General features: G+C 34.4%; 1 protein-coding gene across 5 annotated transcripts; it reads left to right on the forward strand.

Moving 5' to 3' along the window:
• The first annotated feature begins 11300 nt into the window (after positions 1 to 11300).
• LOC148785040 (stromal processing peptidase, chloroplastic-like) lies at positions 11301 to 22021 on the forward strand. Of its 5 annotated transcripts, XM_088875811.1 has the most exons (14): positions 11301 to 11666; positions 11894 to 11974; positions 12922 to 13082; positions 13260 to 13444; positions 14029 to 14270; positions 15086 to 15381; positions 16014 to 16115; positions 16841 to 16975; positions 17180 to 17404; positions 17658 to 17861; positions 18099 to 18269; positions 20266 to 20327; positions 20462 to 20537; positions 20928 to 22021. In XM_088875811.1, the coding sequence occupies exons 5-14, from the start codon at positions 14225 to 14227 to the stop codon at positions 21057 to 21059; spliced, it is 1449 nt and encodes a 482-aa protein (XP_088731937.1). In that variant the 5' UTR covers positions 11301 to 11666; positions 11894 to 11974; positions 12922 to 13082; positions 13260 to 13444; positions 14029 to 14224; the 3' UTR covers positions 21060 to 22021. The 5 variants fall into 5 exon arrangements, 4 of the variants coding, with proteins under 4 accessions (XP_088731937.1, XP_088731938.1, XP_088731939.1 ...); XR_016062921.1 differs by lacking the exon at positions 12922 to 13082 and having other exon boundaries at positions 11303 to 11666; positions 20266 to 20352; positions 20928 to 20982; XM_088875813.1 differs by lacking the exon at positions 12922 to 13082 and having other exon boundaries at positions 11303 to 11666; positions 20266 to 20352; positions 20462 to 21030.
• The last annotated feature ends 2859 nt before the right edge of the window (positions 22022 to 24880 follow it).

Raw genomic sequence — 24880 nt, forward strand, 5'->3', positions numbered from 1 at the left:
TAATCTTGAAACTGTAGTAAATGGTTTAAAAGGCAAAGAAATGGACTTAAGGACTAATAAACCAAACCAAAATCAATATGAGGTCAATTTTGTTAGAGGAAGGGCTAAATTTAAAAATTCTGGATTTAGGTTTAATAACAGAAGCAGAAGTAGAAATAGGAGTAATAGTAGAAGCAAGTCTAGACCTAGAGAAAACCAGTATAGAGATGACAAGACTAGAGAACGACACTGTTATAACTGTGGATTAAAAGGTCACTACATTAAAGATTGTAGAAAAGCTAAGAGAGATAATAGGGAAAAATAATATGAAGAAAAAAAAACATGCTAATAACGTCTCTGATGAGTCTGGTGAAGTCTTTGTGGTGTGTGAAGTGAATTTTGTGCATTCTGTGAATAAACATAAATGGTTTATTGACTCTGGTTGCGCTTTTCATATGAGTCCGTTTAAAGAAATAGTTTCTAACTTCAAAGTGAAAACTGGTTTTGTTTCAATGGCTAATGAGAAACGATGTGAGATAAGGGGTCTTGGTGACATTTCTCTTAATTTCAAAGATGGTTATAAGTTAACCCTGAAAAATGTTAGGTATGTTCCCGATCTTAGCCATTATCTGATATCATGTGCTTCCCTTGAGGAAGAGGGTCTAGAAGGCAGATGGGGTAAGGGACAAATGAAAATCATGAAAGGATCCTTGATTGTGTTTAAAGCATAAGAGAAAGGAAATCTGTATTTGTGTTCTGTGACTTATGATTCTATTGTTGCTTCTGTGAACGAATGCGATAAAACTTCTCTGTGGCATAAAAGGTTTGGACATATAAGTCATAAAGGACTTGAATTATTAAAAAGGGAAGGTATTCTTTGTGATAATATTGAAAATCTGAAATTCTGTGATGACTGTGTATTAGGTAAACAACATCGTGTGCATTTTTTTTTGTCTATTATTGACAATTTTTCTAGAAAAGTTTTCGTTTTCTTACTAAAACACAAATCTAAAGTTTTTGAAAAGTTTGAGAAATGGAAAACTTTGGTAGAAAACCAAACTGGTAAAAGACTGAAATCTCTTAGAATTGATAACAGTATTGAATTTTGTAACCAAAATTTTTCTGATTTGTGTGATAAATTTGGTATAAAAAGACACAAAACCAATCTTTATACCCCATAGCAAAATGGTGTAGCCGAACGCATGAATCGTACTCTACTTGAAAAAGTAAGATGCCTTTTGGTAAGTTCTGGTTTGCAAAAAATATTTTGGGGATAAACCCTTTTAACTGTTGCACATTTGATTAACTTATCTCCTTCTGTGTCGTTGCTTGGTAAATCTCCTGGTACTGTGTGGTATGGTAAACAACCTGATATTTCCTCTCTGCGTGTTTTTGGATGTTTCTACCTTTGTGCATCAAATTCTGATAAGTTAGAACCAAAATATTTGAAATGTGTTTTTATTGGTTATCCTGAAGGTGTTAAAGGATATATGAAGTCAGCCAGGTTTTAAGGTCTTAATAAGTTGAGATGTCAACTTTAATGAAACAGAAATGCCTTGCATTAAAACCTTAGAAATAGAACAAAAAGACACTACTTTTAATAAGGTGGAGGATACTATAGAGGATAACCAACAAGGTGGGGGGAAACTGAAAATTTTGAACATTTAGAAGAACAAGACCTAGAACATCCTGAAAACGCGAACTTAGAAAATACCCTTGATGATTATCAATTAGCTATGGATAGGAGTAGGAGGCAACTTAGGATGTCCTCAAGACTTAAAGATTTTCAAGTAGCCCTTAACACTGAAATCCCCAAACCTACTAATGTGGAAGATGCAATAAACTCAAAAAATTGGCTTGGTTCTATGGAAGAAGAAATGAAATCTCTTAAGGATAATAAAACATGGATCCTAGTTCCCAAAATGTTCGATAGTTGATTGTAAGTGGATCTTTAAGATTAAACAAGAGAATCCCATAAAATATAAGGCAAGACTAGTAGCAAAAGAGTTCACACAAAAGAGAGTATCGATTACAATGAAATATTTTCTCCTGTTGTTAAATACACCATTGTTCTCATTATACTTGCCCGTACTGCTCATTATAATTGGGAGATGAAACAAATGGATGTGAAAACTGCTTTTTTACATGGAGATCTAGATGAAAATATCTATATGCATCAACCTTTTGGCTTCATTGACAAAACAAAACTTGATCATGTGTGTCTTTTGAAAAAATCTCTATATGGTCTAAAACAATCCTCCAGACAGTGGAATAAACAGTTTGATCTTTTTATGCTTTCTCTTAATTTCAAAAGGAGTAATTATGATCATTGTCTTTATTTTAAATATATTGATGATTGTCCCATATTTCTTGTTTTATATGTGGATGACATGCTTATCTCTAGCCAAAATCACGAACTCATTGGCAGTCTACAAAAAGATCTTTGTAAAAGTTTTGAAATGTTCCTTGGAATGGATATCACTAGAGATAGAAAAGAATAAAAAAAAAATTTAAAATCAAAAGACTTATGTTCAGTCCATTTTGAAAAAAAATTCTATGGAAAATTCCAAACCTGTTTTCATCCCATTAACTGCTCATTTCCAACTGTGCAAAGATGAATGCCCAAAAATCGAGTTTGAAAAAGAGAAAATGAGCAAAATACCGTATTCAAATGTTATCGGTTCTATCATGTTTCTTATAGTTTGTTCCAGGCCCGATATTGCTTATACCATCAGTTGTCTCAGCAGGTATATGTCTAATCATGGTCCTCCACATTGGAAGGCCCTGAAATGGCTCCTTAGATACAGTCGTGGTTCTGATGATATCGGTATCACTTGGTCTAAATTTTTTGATAACATTCATCTTATTGGGTATGTGGATTCGAATTATGCAAGCGATAGGGATAGTAGAAAATCTACTACCTCTTACATATTCTCTCTATTGGTTCATGCATTAGTTGGAAATCTCAATTACAACATATAGTTGCATTATCTACTACGGAAGTTGAATATATAGCTACCACTGAAGCCTTTAAGGAGGCAATATGGTTAGAAGGTTTGATAAAAGAAAATGGTTTTCTTAAAAACAAACTTACAATCTTTTCTGATAGTCAGTCCTCTATACAATTGTGCAAAAATCCAATGTTTCATGATAGGACTAAACATATTGATGTTAGAAATCATTTCATTCGAGACATTGTTAGTAAGAACTTATAAAACTTGGAAAAAATCAAAACTGATGAAAATCCAGCTGATATGGTACCAAATGTTTGCCTGCTGAAAATTCCTTATGTGTTTAAAAATTCTAAATCTTTTTCCAGACTAACACTCCTGCTAGAAATTTTAGTTCCTTGTGACTGCAGGTACCTCGGAGGACTCTCTTGGCAATAATGAAAAGCCAGATCCATATAAAAAGGGCTCCGGACCTCAGACTTTGGGTCTTTGGTCCAAGGTGGAGCATGTTATTTTTTCTATGGCCCAAAGACTCTAAATTACTAAGCCCACTTGGAGGCCCAACCAAGCAAACCCGACAGGCTGACCCATGGACTCTAACCCAACCTAGGTTCCACCCCTTTTATACCCTTTACCTTAACCCTAAAATCTATTTTTGATCTCTCTTCTTCTTCTCCTAGCACCGACTGCTCTCTCCTCTCCCCTATCTCTTTGATTTTGTTTCTCTCTATTTCTCACCATGGAAATGGAATCTTTCCTTAACCAAATCAATGGTTTTTGGAAAAGCCTTCATGACTTCTCTTCTTCTTCGATTCCCTACTCCTATAAAAGGGGATCTCCCTTTCAGTTGAGTATCATCAGCTGAATCTCTTATACGCACTAAACCAAAAACTGTTCTGAGTGAACTGAGTTTTCTTCGTGGGTCTCTATGATATAAAAACTGGTAAAGATCTGAGTGATCTTAAGGTTTCTGTCGGTTTCAGTGGTGGTGCAGCCGTGGCTGAAAGTTTGTGTGGTACTAGGTCTTCTGTGACCATATTTGGGGATCTGGCTTACCTGAGCCACATTTCACACTAATCTGTTATTTCTGTTTTCGATTCATTCATTCATTTTATAATCTGTAATATTATTTGTATTTTAAGGGGTTTCGTACTCCATTCTCTTGTAATAGTTGATTAGGGCTTCAATAGTCCGAAATACATACAAGGTTGCCACTCTACAGTATATATAACAAAAAGTAATTTGATTTAATTTATTTTAAATTCAATTCCACATCATTTAAATATTTTATTAAATAGAATTTAATAATAATCCAGTTTATTCTTATAATATCATAGAGTACGGTACGCATTGGTTTATTTATATGGACATATCATTTGTTGTTTAAGTAAGCAATAATGAAAAACCTGATTCATTTTTTCCATCCCAAATTAATTGTTCCAAACTATATGTATTTTCTAACAAAATTAATAATTTTAAAAGTACGAAGAGGATTAATTTTATTCTAACCAAATCCGTATTTAAATGTATGATTAAGATCAACATATTATAAAAGTTGAAAAAAATGTGATAGTATGAGCTATTATATATATATATATACATGTGTATTAGAAATCTATATTAAGTATAATACAGCTAAATATCAATAAGATGTTTGAAACATCAAATAATTTTAATTAAATAAAAAATTCTTTGAAAACAATTATAGACCAAAAAGAACAAATCAAAGCTCTTTGTCAGAATTTTGTTTTTTAAAAAAACAATGTATGCATGAATTATATACTATCACTGAAATAGAGACTAATTACGATTTAAAAATTAGAAATTGTTAGATAAAATTACACGATAAAGGAATTTTATGATAAACAATTATATAATTTTTTTTTATGATTGAGCATGCCAAAAGTGAAAAAGTACACGGCGTTAAGTATTTCTTGAAAGACAGAATGAGTAAAATTTAAAAACATAAACCAAAGTATCTAAAAATGATTTCGTGCCTCAAAAATAATGTCTTGGTGATTATTTATTCATTAAATTAATATGAATGATGCATTCAAATAGCTCTTAGTTGAGATTTATTTTAAATGAAAAATTCAAGGCATGATATCAGCAATGCAATGGAAAAAACAGCACCTGTGGTAAAAAAATTGCAGCGGGACCTTTGTTTATTGGAAATATACTTTTGCACACTAATTCAAACTTGATTGTAGATGACAAAATTGCCGATGCGTTCAACAATTTATCGCGTAAAACACTTTCATACATTGCCCCAACGAAGCAAAAAAGGTGAGGTCGTAGTCCGTCCTTCATTAGAAACTGTGAGAAATGGATCTAAACGATGGAAAACTACGGAAGTAGGATACTTTCTTGGAAAGCGACCGTACTATCATCGCTTGAAGGAGTTTGCTCACTCGATCTAGCAGGCACTACGAGAGGTCACAACAACTGCAAATGGCTTCTTTTTCTTCCAATTTAAATCTGTAATTGATATGGAGGAAGTTATTGAAGGGGGACCGTGGTTGTTCCAAGGACAACCGATAGTATTGCAAAAATGAAAACCAGGTATGGCTATGAGAAAGTTGAAGCATACACAAATACCTATCTGGATAAGAATGCGACACCTCCCAATGGAGTATTGGACGACGGAAGGATTGAGTACTGTTGCTAGCGGTGTGGGTAAGCCTCTATACCCTGATGCGATAACGAGGGCATGCACGAGACTGGACTTCACTCGTGTATGCGTGATGATTGATGTTACTCAGAACTTGCCCAAACATATTATCATAATGACGCCAGATGAAGATGGCGGGGAAACCCCATGCAAGGTTGATATCAAGTATGAATGGCTTTCCCCTAAATGCACTGGATGCATGACATTAGGTCACTTGGAGAAGGAGTGTTCGTTGATTAAACCTCAGAAACAGACAAAGCCTCCATTGAAAGTGTACGTACCAAAAACCAATGTCCCCCCTCCACCAGCCCCCAAGGAGAGAGAGAAGAAATATAAGACCGTGGTTGAGGTGGATGATGAAGCGAGAGGAGATGAAGGCACAGTACAGAATAAACGTTACATCTCATCACAGAAGGAGAATGGTAAGGAAGTGGTTATTTATAATCCTTTTGATGCTTTGAATTTACTAGATGATATAGAAGAGAATACTAGGGGTCCTAACACATGCAGCCCCTCTAGTAGTGATCCATGTTGAATTTAGCGGTGTGGGATGTCCGGGGGCTGAATAAGAAAGACCATCAGCTCGCAGTTAAGGACCTTATCTCAGAATAGAGATTACATTTTATGGGTATCTTAGAAACTCGTGTTCGTATTAACAATGTCATGCATATTCAGTCGTTTTTGCTTCCTCATTGGAAATGGTTTGTTGATTATGCAACTGTGGGTAATCGCATTTGGATAGCGTGGGATGAGAATGTTGTGGATGTTCATATTCTAGATTTGTGGAATCAATTTATGCACTGTCGTGTCACTCTTAGGGCTGACAGTGAATCACTCATTATCACTATTGTTTATGGTGCCTCTGAGATGATTGATCGCGGAAGCTTATGGACTACCTTGGAAACATTAGCTCGGGAGCACTCGAATGAGCCCTGGCTGGTGGAGGGGGGGAGATTTCAATGCGGTCCGAGAAATGAATGAGGTGTGTGGAATTTCTGGTGATATAAGGATGGCCATGGAAGAATTCAATGCTGGTATCCAAGAGGCCGGGTTAATGCCATTGCCTATGCAGGGGGAATGGTATACTTGGCATAATTGTAGCACGAACTCTCGGAGTCTATGGAAGAGATTGGATCAGATACTCATTAATGATAGATGGCTTGTGAGATTTCCTTCCTCATGTTATCATAGCCTGTTACCAAGGACTTCTGACCACTCGCCGCTTGTACTGCATGGGGACAGGCAAAATCAAGCAGGAGGTATGTTTCGTTTTGACAACTACCTAACACATTCACCTGAATTTATCCCCTGTGTGTAGAATATTTGACAGCATACAATCATTGGGGTTCCTATGTTTGCGGTAACACGTAAACTTAAAGCATTGAAGCCGGTCTTCAGGGAACAAAGGAGGAAGAAGGGGGACTTGACACTTAACGTTCAATTAGCTATAGGCTTTCATGATGAGGCAAAACAACTGGTGAGCTCAGATAGACAGAATGAGGCCTTTTTATAATTAGAACACTGTTGCCGCCTGGTTTATGCAAAAGTGGTAAAACTGGAACAAATCATGCTGCAACAGCGAGCCAAGCTGCAATGGATGAAGGGAGGTGACCAATGCTCCCGGATTTTCTTCCATAAAATTGCCCAAAGAAGGGTGGCGAGGAAGATATTGCAGATCAATGATGATAATGGGACCATCCACACAGAACCAGAAGAGATTATCAATGAATTTGTCCGTTACTATCAAAATCTCTTGGGCGGCAACAGACGACAAATAATGGGTGATATTGGTTTTCTCAGACCGTGGGCAAGACATGTTCTTTCTAATGAGGAGGCTGACCACCTTATATCGGCATTTACACCGGATGATGTGAAGCAAGCAGTATTTGACATTGCAGAGGATAAGGCCCCGGGACCTGATGGATATTCATCAGGATTCTTCAAAGCAGCCTGGCCAGTGGTGGGACAGGAAGTCACAAAGGCGGTACTAGAATTCTTTAGTTCCGGTAAACTACTCAAGCAAGTCAACTCCACACTTTTAGTACTAATCCCAAAGGTACACACTCCTATGACGGTTGGTGATTTTAGGCCAATTTCGTGCTGTAACGTGTTATAAAAAATTATTGCAAAATTACTAGTCCAACGGTTGAGTGTGGTTCTAGACAAGATAATTAGTCCCTGTCAGGGAGCGTTTATTCCAGGGCGTAGCATTGGTGACAATATTTTATTGGCACAGGAATTGCTCATGGGATATAACCAGGTGAGACTCCCACCTCGTTGTACCCTGAAAGTCGATATAAGGAAGGCATATGATACTGTGGGAGTGGGACTTCCTACTTGCGGCCTTGCAATTATTTGGCTACCCCCAAATGTTCACCAGGTGGATTGAGGAGTGTGTGACGACGGCCTCATTCTCGATTGGTCTTAATGGAAACCCTCATGGTTTCTTTGCAGGAGCACGTGGATTAAGACAGGGAGACCCTTTATCTCCCTATCTTTTTGTTCTCGTTATGGAAGTCTTGCATTTGGGATTATTGCAACTCATTGAGCAAGATATGCAATTCTCTTGTCACTGGAAATGTGAGCCGACCAAAGTATTCCAGGTGGGATTCGCAGATGATCTCCTGCTCTTCTGTAGAGCTGACTTAGATTCTCTCAGGATCCTCAAGATGGGGTTGGACCGATTTGCAGAATGGTCTGGACTACGGCTGAACGTACAAAAAAGCCATGTCATTATCACTCGATCAGCACAAGGTTGGAAGGATCAGATTTTAGCTATTATGGGCTTCCAGGAGGGCCAACTACCAATGAGGTACTTGGGTCTCCCTCTACTGTCTTCAAGATTGTCTTTATCCGATTGTCAGCCACTTTTATTGAAAATTGATGCTCGCATTAATGGCTGGGGAGGAGTTTCATTATCGTATGCTGGACGTATACAAATCATTAAATCCGTACTATCAGCAATGAGCATTTATTGGGCGTCTGCATTCATCTTACCGAAGGCTATTATTAGACAAATTGAGAAACGCCTCAGAACTTTTTTATGGAAAGGCAAATCTACGTCGGGATACACCAAGGTAGCGTGGAAGGATGTGTGTAAACCAATTAAAGAAGGAGGCCAAGGAATTAAGGATATCGGTATCCTTAACCGTGCCTTAATGGCAAAGAAGTTATATGACGTTATCAGATGTGACCGAACATCTATATAGGTTGAGTGGTTGAAGAAGGGACGATTGCACAACACTTCAATTTGGACAATTAATGAGAAGGGAGGATCATGGGGATGGTGAAAATTGATCCGACTTCGCAGCTCTATCCTACCTATGACGGAGTTTCGATTAAAATAAATATTATTTCCTAATTATATATGTATGGAAATGAAAAAAAATAATTTATGTAAATACACTTTTAAAAATAATTAAATGCACTCTAATAATGGATTAACAATATTTTTTGTTAGTTGTTCTATTCGAGGTGATAAATTTAAATACATTATTCAAATAATGTAATATATGAATTATCCGCGTAGAATAATTATATTATTTTATATTTTTTAAAATTTTTAATTATTCCAATGATGTAGAAAATATTACGTATAAAATATTAAGTGGTTAAAATAAAATATATTTGTATTTAAAAATTAAATACTTAGAAACAAGACAAAATACTTAGAAACAAGACAAAAACATGGCAAAACAAGCAATGGCAAACATTGCTTCTGTTTTGGGCCATCTCTGAGATGGCCCAAAACCGAAAACAAACATAAGAAAATTATTTCACCCTATCTAGATCGAACACAAAAGATAAAAATAAAGAGGAACTCATGGAGTCGAAAGTTGAGCATGAACGTTTTGTCGCTCCGGCGCTGGATCTCACTCCTCCACTTGTCTTCTCTTTCGCGTTTCCATCTTTCTAGCCAAAAGGTTTCTTTCTCTTGTCTCTTTTCTTCTTTTTAAGCTAGTTACTCAATATGGTAAGAGAGACAAGGAATCTGCCTTTAATTAAACCTTGTTTTCTTTCCCTTCCTTTTTAGTTCTATTTCTACCAAGCTTCTCAAATATATTTTACAAGGAAATAAACTAGCTCCACAACAAATTTCATATTAGCACTCAACTTAGAAATTTTCAAATTTCACCTACTGCATGTCTGATAGCCCGTGGGCACAGGTAAAACTAACACCGGTTTGTCTTGCGAACTTCTGATAACCCGTGGGTCACAGGTTATTTTGGCAGCGCTTCTATTAGAATATTTTATTTTTCTATTTTAGTTCTTCTCTTGCAACTCTCGTTCCTTCCACAAAAGCACCTAAAATATCACAAATACACCTAAGAACAAGCATCATATCATAAGAGTATAGGGGTATCAATAGAAAAATACATCATATAATTGACCTTATTCACGTATACTTAATACTAATGTATTATCTAAAATAATTTTTTAAAGGATTAATATTAACTTTAAATTTATAATATTAGTTGATAATCTATTGAATTTGGGTTATTGCTTTTAAAAAATTATTGAAATTTTTATTTTAAATTTTAAATTAATCTATGTCTATGGTACACTATTAACAGTAACTTAAAGTTATTTCTTCATATGTGATTTATTTAAAAATATTAAAAAAATAAAAAAAATGCGAAGCTTATTTTATTTATTTGTAATTGCATAAGATTTCAAATTTGTAATTTTCTATTGTAGTATTATATTTTTAAGTAATTAATTAGTTAGCTACTTTATTTTTACAAAAAACCAATTTGTTTGACCCTCAAAAAATCCTGATCAAATTTATGATGACTACATAAATAAAATAAAGAAAATGAATAAGAATCATTAAAAAATTATGGTTCATTGAAACTTTAACATGTGTCGAATAGATTATTCTTATATGTCTATTAATAACTTATTGAATGACTTAGTTAATGACTATTTCTGTAATACTTGTTACAATCTTATTATATCTGTATCAGTAAAACTACAATGTGTCTACAAAATTTTAAAAGACCTATCCAATGATTCATAGTTTATAAATAGTACAAACATTAATTTGTTTATGGTTGCGTGCCCATTTTTTTTTCATTTTCTTTTAATATATTTGGAAAACAAGTATATGTGGCAATGGTTTAGGAGTAAAAATTTCAGTGTATTTTATCGAAAAAAATTGAATTTAGTACAATGACAATTTGTTCATATTATAATATCATAAATGAATAAAATATCACATGACAAGTAATAGTCACACTCCAGATGTTCAAATTATCTTTTAGCGTCTTACAACAAATAGTCTTTTATTTTGAGGATAAGTGATTCAATTTATTTATTTTTATTTATCTTTTAGTATGTTTTACTTTCAAATGTTTGATTTATATGACAATTTTGTCTCTAACTAATTATCATTTATATATGTGCTTGGAAAAAAATTTCTAAATGTATTCAATATTCTTTAAATGTTTATGATTTTTTCTAGTAATTTTTATCTTTAGTAAAATAATATTATACGATTAAATTAGTTGAGTCAAAAAGTAAAAAAGACTTTTAAAGACATTCATCTTTTTTATAGATATATAGATATAGATAGACAGAGTATAGGTAGATATAGAATATAGATATATAAAATAAAAATAGATTTAGTTAATTATTTATAATAATAAAAAAAAAGAATGGGTTGATTATGAAAATGTAGAAATACAAATTTGACAATTACGTCTACTCTCTCCCCTTCCTCTCTCAATCACCGTGCGTGTCTTCCTATCTCATGCTTAGAAGTAAACAAGAAAACAAGAATTGCTTCTTCTGAAAATATATATATTTTTTTTATGGGTTTGATATTTTCGATTCACTTCTTGATGGGTTTATGACTGTTGATGTGCTTATTTACATAATTTCACTGTCGATTTTGCGGATCAATATAGACTGAGATTTCTTGGAGTAGTTTATGGGGGTTCTGTCGACGACGGAGCGGTCGCGCGTGCCTTCGTGGAAGTTCCTTGTAGCCGGCGAATCCACCATGGAGGAGTATAACCTGCTTATTTGGTTTCAAGAACTTCATCATTCCAAGACTGCGTGTGGTTGGTCGCTCAACCCTAGAATATATTCGTTATCTTTTTCCTATGTTGGGTTCATTTTTCTATTTTTCGTATTTTAAATATTTGTACCCACTGTCCACCGTTAACTTCTTCTCTTCTCTCGACCCTTCTACGCAGAAGAAACCCGCCTCTCTCCACTAAAGATTTGAGAGCCCTCATTTTTATAATTTGATTGAAAGGAAAGTTGATATCCTCCTTTGAAATTGCAGGAGATAGTTATACGAATCCATAAAAAATCGCGTTGAAAATGTGGGTTTTCTACTCCAGAGAAACTGATTTCTCTACTACAGGTGCTCTCATCTTTGTCCTCTCAATAATTGAAGTTATTTTGGCAATTTTAATTTCAGTTTGATTTCTTAATGATAGTAACTTTATATGTTTTCATGGGTTTCGTGTCTTTTTTTTTCCCCTTCTGAATCTGGGATTATTTATTATTCTGTGAGAATTTGGAGAAGATCAAGGTAGGAAGACTTTTCTTGATGTGTAGGGTTGGTACATTGATTGAGTAAATTGTACATTGAAGGAGACCGAGAGAGTTTGAATCTATTTTGTGGAACTTCGGAATTATTGAGATAAACTTTGGGGGTGCTGAAGCATTCTTGTTCGGACTCCAAAGCCACAAGATCGAATATAAGAAATTAAAATTCATCAACTAGTTACTAATTTTAAATTATATATTATGCAGTCGAATGAGAACTCCAATACCTTTAGTAAAGGTTCTTCTTCGGGCCTAGAATGTAGATAACTATACATACACATGCAAGCATATTTGGGCATGTATCAGTATTTCTGTTTTCCTTTGTGTTGGGTGTAGGATTATTATAATGGATTTCTAGTGAGTGACTTCATAAATTTACTTTTTCAAAATTCATGATTCGGCATGAGTACTAGAATGAAACAGGGACCTTGCCATGTGTATTATGTTTTTTGCTTTCAGCATTTACTGAATATGCTGCTACCCGATTTGTTAAAAAATTCCAGTGTTATGATTTTTAGTTTGTACATGACTCTACTATAACTTGTTTTAGCAGACTTGTAATCTTCATTCAAAGTTATGAGACTCATCTCGACAGAATTCTTGTGTTCCATATTTTTATCAATGTATGTATTGTACTTTGTGGCATATATTCAAATATGATTGTAATTACTTGAGCTGATGTGGCACTCTGTAAAGGTTACTCTTTAAATCCTGAGGTCATTGCTTCATGTTCTGGCAATAAAACCTCCCTACTTGTAGGGTAAGGCTTTGTGCACTTGGATCATCAGCTGACACAAAGACATTGCTTCCGTTTGCATTAAGTAGACCTTTTCATTAGATGTTACAACCGTTGACAAGAGTAAAGACACAGTTGAATTATGTCTGTCCTAAGTCTTGAAAATAGGTTGGAGCAAAATAAGGTAATAATTTCCTGTCTGAAATTTGTTGAAATGGCATTTATCTAGTTTGTATTATACATAAAATTATTTCAATTTTTCAAGGAATCTTTGTTTTGCTGATTTGCGTACTATCTTTTTCCATTGTCACCCTACTGACTATAATATCTTGCTAATGGTGTCCCTTATTGCGGACTACAGGGAGAAGATATTCTTCTCAGCTCAATGAATTGATACCTCAGTCGCGGTTAGCAGATAAGTGTCAACAAGTGACTTGCTTCCATGCTTCCAAAAGAAAGCAAATTGGTGTGAACAGATTCACCTCCGGATTCTTTGTTGACAAGTCAACCTTTCATCTGCCAAGGCACAAACTTGATTATGCTAATGTAAGGCATTGGTAACTGTAGTAGTTCTTTTCCAGTGCTTTATCTTGATCGTGAATCTGTGAAGACAAGTTGTTAGCCAGTCTTTTTACTATTCGTATGAAAATTGTGATGTCTCTTTTCTATATCATTTTCTTCTTGCTAAATTGGCAGTGGGGAAATTTGAATGGCATCAATTGTTTTCTGCTACTTATAGATTATATTCATCTTTGATCATAATTCTATGATTACAATTGATTTCCACCCCATTTTCCATCTTTTTCAAAATTTTGAGGATCTTTCTTCATCCACACCACAATTCAGAGCAAATATTTACATTATCCAACACTGCTTTTCTACAGCATCGTTGTCCTTTTTTAGGATGGTTTTTTTGAGGCAAGAAAGGGAATGGCGAGTTCTGAGGAGAGTGAAGGGAATTTAAGGAAACAAGTGCGTTTATGCTGATTTTGTTTTCATTCCTTCCCTTGGTATCTGGTTCTTGTGTCAAGCATTTGCCATGCTCTATATGGTTAATCTTAATTTCAAGAAGTTTCATCATTTATCTTCTAATAGTCTGAACTCACTTCTTATTGATTCGTTCCTGCCAGGTTAGACAATTTGATGTTCCACATGCCACTGTGGGCCCTGAAGAGCCACATGCAGCAAGTACAGCATGGCCTGATGGTATTATGGAGAAAGAGGGTTTGGACTTATTAGAATCAGAAGTAGAGAGAAAAGATTTTGAGAACTTTTTGAGATTTGAGCTTCCTTCTCACCCAAAATTGCACAGAGGACAACTGAAGAATGGGCTCCGCTACCCCATTCTGCCGAACAAAGTCCCTCCTAACAGGTACTGTTGTTTACAATATTTTGCAGTCAGTTGGATGCAATAAATGTACTTTTAGGTTGTTCCGAATTTACAGTGACATTGTAAGAGATTTTTAATCAATTCTTCAAGAAAATCATGAAACATTGCAATCTGCAGTGCGGTGTGAAAATAATTCTCCCCATTTAGGAATATATGAATGTTGACCTCACCATTTTTCATCATTTTTCTGCTCAAACAAGGTGCCCGGGGGGGGGGGGGGTTACATCTCTTCTTTAATGGCATGATTTTAGAATTATGAAGTATTTCTTATTCTCTTTCTTTCTCTTGTTCTATTATAATTATTTTTAAGAGCATTATGAATGTGTCATGGTGGGAAAGAAGCAATAATCGGGAGAGAAAAATATTTACCATTCCCTAATGATCATACTGGTATTACAATTTGAAGAAAGATCACTTTTCTGTTATTCTCGTACCTCTCTAATATTCTTCAAGGTTTGATCTTTTGTTGGTACAGTTGTTGCACACTTGCACTCTGAGAACAAGTTGAGCAAAAGATTTCCTATTGATTGGAGGAGCAGATTAAGAAATGGGATGCCGATAAAATCAGGAAATTCCATGAGCGTTGGTATTTCCCCGCAAATGCCACATTATACATTGTTGGGGACATTGATGACATTTCTAAGACGGTTAACCACATTGAAGTATGCAATTGTTCTCAATTGATTAACTATCTCTAGATGATGTTGATCTGGGGCATCCATCTGTTATTGTCTACATTTAGTTTCTCTGTAGTTACCTCAGAAGTAGTAGGTAATTTCCAAGTCTTTTGTTGGCAGTTTTTGGACAGACGGGCATGGAAAGTGAGGTAGCTGCTTCACCTACACCAAGCGCTTTTGGTGCGATGGCCAGTTTCCTTGTTCCTAAGCTGTCAGTTGGACTGGCTAGTGGCTTATCTCAGGAAAGGTTATCCAATTCTGTGGAATCATCAAAAAACTTTAGAAAGGAAAGCTATGCTATTCGCCCTCCTGTTCAACACAATTGGTCCCTTCCTGGAAGCTACACCGGTGCAAAGCTGCCCCAAATATTTCAGCATGAATTGCTTCAGAATTTCTCAATTAATATGTTTTTCAAGGTTTGTATTCCTCTCTCTAAGTATTTATTGAAATTTGTTTCTTTGCATCGTTGCTTTTATGCTGTTACTGGGACTTGTTCTATGTGCATAGACTATTATAGTTTCTCTTGAAAGTGTTCTTTCCTTCCATATCTTCTATTCTGCTCTTCTTCTTTATATTTTTGATGTGGGGGTTGGGGGCATTAGGGATTAAAAGGCATCCTTTCTCTGATTTACCATCATACTTTGAACACATTGCCTACATGGGCAAGGATGATATTAAAAGTACAAAAGAAGAAAAAAGAGAAAACAGGAAAAAAAGGTTAGCTATCTTAATCAAAATTGAATTGTGTTTAGTTATTTGGTTACGTGTATTACTTAGCCTGTGCACTTGAAGACCAGCAGTTGATTATTTGGTGCTGGTTTTGGAAGCTTTAATATCTGAAGGCAGTCACTATCTTCTCTGTTCTCCCATACAGAGATGGTAATGGATTGCCACGGCTTATGCATGCTTATAGTCAACGTTTTTAAGAACATGGAGTAGGAGTACCTGGAGTCCTTCGCTGATGTTCCATTTCCTTTAGATGAATAAAAAGGTAGTTTTCTTTATCAATAATTTCTACCATAATGAATCTACTGCTGTTTTCTCTCAGATCCCTGTTAACAAGGTTCGTACATATGGTGACTTGCGGAATGTGCTGATGAAGAGGATCTTTCTTTCTGCTTTGCATTTCCGAATTAACACAAGATACCAGGTGCACTGACTTTTCCTTTCAATTGGTTCTTGTGCAAAAAGCCGTCTTGGGATTTCTGCCTCTAGTATGTTATGGTTTGCTTTTATGTTGCCTCAGGTCAAAATTTAAGTTGCTTGTGAAATTCATGAGGCGCCTTTTTTCTTTCTTAATTATATAAGAAAAGGAGAAGTGAGATACAATGTTTCCTCTTTATGTGTTCTTTCATCCAAATCCAGGCATAGTGAACGACAAAATTATAGAAAAATATAAGGCAAGTAGTATATTGCAGAAAAGTAACAAATATTATTTTTTTTCTTGTTAGTGCCAAAAATGACTAATCATATGTTTTCTTTGGTGTGCCTCTTCTAATGCATTGACTGAGTTGACTGGTCACTGGAACTATGAACTTATTGAAAAGGCAACCAGTCATTAATTTTCTTGAGGAAATGAAGCTGAAGGAAACCTAATTCATGGAATGATATTTTATCTTCCTCATGGCACTATGAACACAATTGCTCAGCATCAAAAGTACTGTCATCCTTAGTCTCTGAAAGATTCTGACAGTATATTCACTGCATAGTCCAATTTGTATGTGGTTCCATGAGATATTAATTTTACAATGTTGGCCTGGAGTTACATTGATTTGGTGTCTATCTGTGTGGCTATTATCAATTTTGTCTAGGCAGTTGGTGTTTTAGTTTGCGTTTTCATTATTTGTATTTGAAGCTAATCTGAAGAATTTTCAGAGTTCGAATCCCCCATTTACGTCGGTGGAATTGGATCACAGTGATTCAGGAAGAGAAGGTTGTACAGTAACCACTCTCACTGTCAATGCAGAACCTCAAAATTGGCAAAATGCAATCAAAGTTGCTGTGCTGGAGGTTTGTTGTTTCCCTAAGTTTCTTTCTCATGCTCTCTCTACGATCATATATGTTACCTTGTTGCCACTTACAGATACTGTATTCAATGTGAATAATAGGATCCCATTTGTTGCCTTTCTCTCTTTGTTTTCTTGAAACAATTTAGCTTGGTTAGGTTTTCCAGTTATCCTGTCATCCTTTATATGTTTTTGCTTTGCATTTCAGGTTAGAAGGCTTAAAGAATTTGGTGTTACTAATGGTGAATTAGCCCGTTATCTAGATGCCCTGTTGAAAGATAGTGAACAATTGGCAGCTATGATTGACAATGTGTCCTCAGTGGATAACTTAGATTTCATTATGGAAAGTGATGCACTCGGTCACACTGTGATGGATCAGAGGCAAGGACATGATAGTTTGGTTGCTGTTGCTGGTACAGTTACTCTTGAAGAGGTAATTATTGCCTTTTCCTTCCAATCCAATTGGTTTACCTGAATGATAGCTTTTTGTATTTTGCCTTCACATGTAGCAGACAAATCATGATATGTCAAAATTGTTTGAAATATGAACAGTTACCTTCTCAGACTTATTGGTTTCTTCATTATGTATATGGAAGTAATCAACAGCAAACTCACATGTCGCAAAGTTGTAGATGTTCCTAGGATGAAGTTTGCATACTGATGTTGTATTTTCTGATATGTCTTAGGTCAACTCTATTGGCGCAGAGGTATTGGAGTTCATATCTGATTATGGGAAACCATCTGCGCCACACCCAGCTGCAATTGTTGCATGTGTGCCAAAGAAAGTGCACATTGATGGAATTGGTGAAACTGACTTCAAGATAGAACCAGAAGAGATTGTGGATGCTATTGAAGCTGGTTTGAAGGAACCCATTGAGGCTGAGCCCGAGGTATTTACCTTGAAGGCTTTTATATGTTATAAGAGGGGCATCAGGCGGGCCTGGGGCCATTGCCCTCCAGTTGGAGAGAGATTTTTATGTTTTCATCTTTAGAAAGTTGTGCTCGGAGATGCTTCTGTTAATTCTTGTCATTCCCATTTACAGAAGAGTAGGAGTAGAAGGCAAAGGGGAAGTTTCTTCATTCGCCCAGTTCCTATTTGACTTAAAACTTTTTTCTCTCTTCTGCAGCTTGATATACCAAAAGAGTTGATCTCTTCAGAACAGCTGCAAGAATTAAGGTTGAAGCAAAATCCATCCTTCATTCCTGTTGACCAAGAAAAGAAAACGACAAAGGTTTATGACGAGGATACGGGAATTGTGCAGCGGCGTCTTTCAAATGGCATTCCTGTAAATTACAAGGTAAATAATTTTTATATTCTCAATAAGTTAAAAATATTCATTGTGTTTGGGAAGTTTTTCTGATTCTTCTATCAGAGTTTGTAATTGACTGCTGTCTTTTCCTTTTTAGGAATAAAATTAAGTGTTGCTTCAGAAACTCAGTTCATGATCTTGTTTCCAATTTAGTTTTATTGGAAGAATTTCTCTATATACTTGTTTTGAAACATCTGGTCTCTACATATCACTATTTTCTCAGGATTCTTGCTCTTTTTGGCTCTTAAAACCTCAAGGTCTATTTTGATGGAATAGTTTGCACCAGAATTAATACATCAGTGTTTTGGCTGTGAAAAGTTAGATTTCTGTTCTAGCTATGAAGCAAGCGCTTAGTGTTAGTCTGAAACTAAAGGTTCTAAGCAGTGTCATTAAAATTTTTAACTTTGAAATTGCAGTTTCATATTTTACGACAGGATGCTTTTACTTCAAAATGTTCCTGTTCAATATTTCTGGACAAAAGTCATAATCATAAGCCGTGATGGTGAGAATTACACAAGTGCTTGGCAATAGTAATCATGCTAGTCTTATGCTGTAGCTTATGCTACTTTTGTGATCTTAGATTTTTGCAAATAGATACTTATGGGATTATTTTCAAGTAGACATGAATGTGCAGTTGTGTTATGTGATTGTTGATCTGAGTAAATGTGGAGTAGTTGAGGCCTAATTTCATACATTTTGAATTGCTTGAAAAAAGAGTAGGAATGTCTGTGCTTCCACTCAATCATCGGAGTTCTTGTGAAATCATATTTGTTTGCCAAACGCTGCCCAGTTGATCCTTATAAGCCTAACATGGGACATGCATCATTTTGAAAAGTCAAAGGCCCTTCCCCTTAGAAGTTTCTTTACCATGAATGGGAGAAAAAAAATGGAAAGAATAGCAAGAAAAGGGAAGATTACATCTACTCCGCTGGTTTAGGTCACTTAGTAACTGGGTAACTTCATCACAAATGTTGTTATTCACGTAAAACGGTGACTAGAGCCATGAGTATGCAAAGCACTTTAGGTAAAACGGTTTTTGGTTGAGTAACCGGGTGCCTTCACCACAAGTGTTGTCATTCGCGTCAAAAGACCAAAATACGACGTTTTTTGGTTGAGTAACCGGGTGCCTTCACCACAAGTGTTGTCATTCGCGTCAAAAGACCGAAATACGGCCTAAAGAACGTAATCCACGGCAAAAACAAAGAAAAAAAGAAAGGAAAGAAAAGCCGTGACAAGACAAAAGGGGAAGAAAAAAAGAAAAAGAAAATCATTAGTGGCCAAAAAAAAGAAAGAACAACAAAAGTCGTTCCAAATTAGGCAAATATAAGGGGATAAAGGGTATTGTGTTGAAGCGACGGGTATGGTGACATTTAGAAACCTATGATTTTGTGGAAGCTTGATTGTTCTACTCTCCACTTGGCGAAACAAGGTGTTGTGATGTGATTGGCCTCTTACCCTCATTATGATAAGTTAACGTTTACATAACGTATTGCGGCATTTGTGGTTTGAGATTATGTGCACATAGGTTATAGGTTACGTTTGTTATTACGAATCGTTGGCACAATGTTGAGAACATGTCTTTTGCATTATCAGACTTTTACTTGAGGACAAGCATTGTTTAAGTTTGGGGAGTTTGATAAGCTTAGCTTTTACATATTTATAATAGCGAATAATAGTATTTTGTTTTGTGTGGGAGGCAATAACTTCAAAAAAAAATTGCACAATCCTTTCCTTCTATTTTTGGTTTATATCTAAAAACTGACACATTTCTTGATGGCTATCTGAAAATCCTGTGTAAATCCTTTATTTAGACATGCTTTGCTTTATTTGACTACTATTTTTGGTTGGGAGGTGATAGATTCTGATCTTGATATTATTTTACCAATATAACTCACAATAATTATTCTAAAAGTTTTTAAATGCCATATTATTATAATTATCTTTAATTTTATGGATTATTCCTCTTAGATGGCTATATTTGCAGGGTGCAAGTTCAGTGTATAGTAGTAGTGGTGCTTCTTACATGGATCCTTCTCCGCCCCAAGGGTAAAACTTAAAAGTAAACAAATATGTACGATTTGTGCTTCAGTAAAAAGAGTTACAGAAGTCGTTCATACTGCATATAGACAAGTATATAAATTTTTCACCACTAATATTTCCTATGAATGTGGTTTATCCAGGTATGTGAGGCTGGAAATAACTACCAAATCTTTTTATGTCTTCCATCTCTCTTTTAAACTCTTGAGGTTTATCCAGGTATATGAGGTTGGGAATCATGGTTAACTAACAAATCATTTTTGTCTCCCATCTTTCTTTAAACTCTTCTAATGATAACTTTATAAGTTAATTTTTTTCAGTTACATTTGCTACACTTGGTGAGAAGACCATGTGTTACACAAAGTAATAAAAATATGCACAATGTGATTTTTTGTGCGAAGTTTTGTGTTCATAATCCATCTTGCATTCTGTGGAGAACTTTAGTATTTGTAACATCCATTCAGGAATCATTCTTAACGTAGCATAATATTATGTATAGAGCTGGATGGTTTTAAAGGTCATGACCTATTGCATTTTCGTGGGGGAAAGAAACCTCTGTACTTTCCCCGGTTCTAATATTGTTTCCATTTTGCTTGCTTTGGTGCTTAGTGGTACAAACAAATCTTGAGGTGGGTGAGGTACTCCCGGTTTGTTTCAAGCATTGTTGCAGTGTTAGTATTAGCATCAGTTAACATACAAATCAAGTATAATACTCCTATGAGAAGGGTGGTCTTAAGGTGAGCATCTCTCTGTTCTTTACCCTTTACGCATACTCATTTCGTGTGAACTCTTGTTGCCAGGATACTTGATTTCTTGATGCAACCAATAAGCTTTTTCTGTAGTTTCTGTTGAAGTTGGTGACCTGAGTTTGCACAAGCTCGTTTTAGTTGCAATTTTATCTTTGAAGAATGTTTTGGGTGTGTTCGAATGGAAAGACTAGTTTGTGGAGCTTCACTGTGATTAACAGAAAATATTCGCAGGTTTGCTGAATGCAGCAACATTCCTTAGATGATTTTAGTAAAATTTTAATGAGTTGTGACTCTATTGTTTCAAGGGAATTAAACAAAAGGGGGGCTAGGATATGACAGATTCCTACTACATTCAAGTTATTTGATTGCAACCTCAATCTGACCGACTTTCTAGGGGCTCTTTTCCCCGATGGATTCCGTTTGATCACAAATTTGTTTGTTTTTTTTTTTTTGTTGTGTTATCCATGAAGCAATGCCAATTGAAGCATGCACACTATTCAACAGTTTTAGATATTATTAGCTTTTTGATCACTTCAGGGTGACAACATTGTTTGAAAAGATCTTGTCATCTGGGTATTAATTACGGATTTGTGCTGTTGAGAAAGAATGCAATGATTTCCTATGTGACTGTGAAGACTTTGGGAGTAGGATGACATTTCTGAAGTTACTAGTGGAGACGATGCAAATGATTCTAAGTATGTTTTTGGTTTGCAGTCAATCCGAAGTTCATGTTAGTAGATCTAACATGAAATTGAATTGAGGAATCTGGGAGAAGTGTGGTTATTAGGACTAATGGAGAGTGAATATCCAGATTTAAGCATTGAACATAAGTTAAATGCTTTAGTTGCGTTGATTGATCTACCTAGTGTTGGTTCTGGTTCTGGTTCCAGTATGAGAATGGAGGTAATCCTTTTATTTTTCTTATGGCTCCTTTATACATTTTGTTTATAGGGTCAGCGCATTTCTTCTTATCTTCTACACAGATCTCTTTCTAATTTGTTGCTTTTGCATTTCGAGTGTTAGCAGATACATTTGTACTAGTACGTGAATATACGAAATGTTGCATTGTGTCTGATGATTCCACTTCCTGGAGTTGGTAGAAAATATATTTTTCACCTATACAAATTATAACAAAATAGAAAGGTTATTGATATTAAGTTATCCAAATCTCCTTGAAGATTGGAGCGTGAGGTAGGGGATTGTTTTTTATACATTACAGGAGTTGAACTCTTTGTGTCATTGTGCTAGGTGGATTTTAGACGTCCACTTGGCATTTGTGTCTTATAATTAGTGTGTGATATAAAATTTTTTACATATTTTAGATTCACATAAGAGCATCATCTATTATAAAATGCAGGGTTAAAGCAGAATTTGCACTCTAATATGAATAGTTTGGTTAAACTATATAATTGATAATTTTAACGGGTTTGTACTCTAACACTAAACAAGATTGACTTATCTACATGTTTCACGTTTCGGTTGTTAAAATACTGAGTGGCTAAAACTTCTAATGTTTTTGTGTAAATGTATAACTATAACAAATTAAATTATCCACATTATTTGAGTCTGCATCTGTTGTTGGTGTTATTTATTAAAGATTTGCTCCATATAGTAAATAACTTTTTGTAGTTACAATATTGAGTGACTAAAATATTCTCTAATATATTTATGATTTAATTAGTTCAGTTGATGTGTTCCATCAGTTTTTGGTTTTTTTTTTTTTTTTTTCTTAATTCATGTATTTAAAGTTAATACATTTTATTAGTTTCCCAATTGAATTGTGTGTGCTTTGTTGAGTAGTTATCTATTAAGCATGTGAGCATTATAATAACGACCATTTCTTGACCCAAAAAAAGGTAATTTGTTTTAAATTTATCATTTTTGATAAGTTATTTATCTTCTATTTCATCTTAATTAAAAACAATAAAAATTTACATTATGTAAGTAAGATTTAAGTACTTTGGTTAAATTATATGATTGATAGATTGGATAAAAGTTGGAAGTTTGTACTCTAACTCTATACCAAATTGAACTATTTGCATGCTTCGCGTTAGTAGTATTACTTATTGATGATCTAGTATGATTTATTTATGTTGTAGGAGTTTATTTATTGATGATCTAGTATTATTTATTTATGTTCTACTCTTACAGTAATTAGCCTTTTGTCGTAGAAATATTCAGTGACCAAAATAGTTTTTAATTTATTTATTATGTATTAATAATTTTTGATAAATGTATAATTGTACAAAATTAAATTATCCGCATGAATCGAGTATGCTTCTGTTGCTAGTGTTAGTTATTAAATATCTACCCCGTAAAAGTAATTTGTGACAATATTGAGTGGCTAAAACATTCTCGACATATTTACAGTTTAATTAGCTCATACTCTCTTTGATGATTTCACTTCCTGGAGTTGGTAGATAGTATACTTTTCACCTATACAAATGATAACAAAATAGAAAGGTTATTGATACTAAGTTATGCAAATATCCTTGAAGATGGGAGTGTGAGGTAGGTGATTGTTTTTTATACATTATAGGAGTCGAGCTGTTTGTGTCATTGTGCTAGGTGAATTTTAGATGTCCACTTGGCATTTGTGTGTCTCATAATTAGTGTGTGATTTAAAATTTTTCGCATATTTTAGGTTCACATGAGAGCATCATCCATTATAAAATGCAAGGTTACAGTAGAATTTGCATTCTAATTTGAATAATTTGCTTAAATTATATAATTGTTAATTTTAACGAGTTTTGGTACTCTAACACTCTACAAGATTGGCTTACTACATGTTTCACGTTGGTAGTATTTCTTATTATGGTTTTAGTATAATTTATTAAACCCTACAGTAATTAGCTATTGGTTGTTAAAATATTGAGTGGCTAAAATAACTTCTAATGTTTTTGTGTAAATGTATAAATATACCAAATTAAATTATCCATATTATTCGAGTCTGCATCTGTTGTTGGTGTTATTTATTAAAGATTTGCTCTGTACAGTAATTAACATTTTATAGTTACAATATTGAGTGGCTAGAATATTCTCTAATATATTTATGATTTAATTAGTTCAATTGATGTGCTCCATCGGTTTTTGGTTTTTTTTTTTTTTTAATTCATGTATTTAAAGTTAATACATTTTATTAGTTTCCCAATTGAATTGTGTGTGCTTTGTTAGTTGTTATCTATTAAGCATGTGAGCATTATAATAACGACCATTTGTTGATCCAAAAAAATGTACTTTGTTTTAAATTTATCATTTTTTGTAAGTTATTTATCTTCTATTTCATCTAATTAAAAACAATAAAAATTTACACTATGTAAGTAAGATTTAAGTACTTTGGTTAAACTATGTGATTGATAGATTGGATAAAAGTTGGAAGTTTGTACTATAACTCTATATCAAATTGACTATCTGCATGCTTCGCGTTAGTAGTATTACTTATTGATGATCTAGTATGATTTATTTATGTTTTAGGAGTTTATTTATTGATGATCTAGTATTATTTATTTATGTTGTAGCAGTTTATTTATTGATGATCAAGTATTGTTTATTTATGTTCTACTCCTACAGTAATTAGCTTTTTGTCGTAGAAATATTCAGTGATTAAAATAGTTTTTAATTTATTTATTATGTATTAATACAAAGTTAAATTATCCGCATGAATCGAGTATGCTTCTGTTGCTGGTGTTATTTATTAAATATCTACCCTGTAAAATTAACTTGTGACAATATTGAGTGGCTAAAATATCCTCAATATATTTATTGTTTAATTAGCTCATACTCTCTTTGATGATTGTACTTCCTGGAGTTGGT

The sequence above is a fragment of the Sesamum indicum genome, linkage group LG11, assembly GCF_026168435.1.
Source record: "Sesamum indicum cultivar Baizhima isolate 11 linkage group LG11, ASM2616843v1, whole genome shotgun sequence".
NCBI classification, from domain to species: domain Eukaryota; kingdom Viridiplantae; phylum Streptophyta; class Magnoliopsida; order Lamiales; family Pedaliaceae; genus Sesamum; species Sesamum indicum.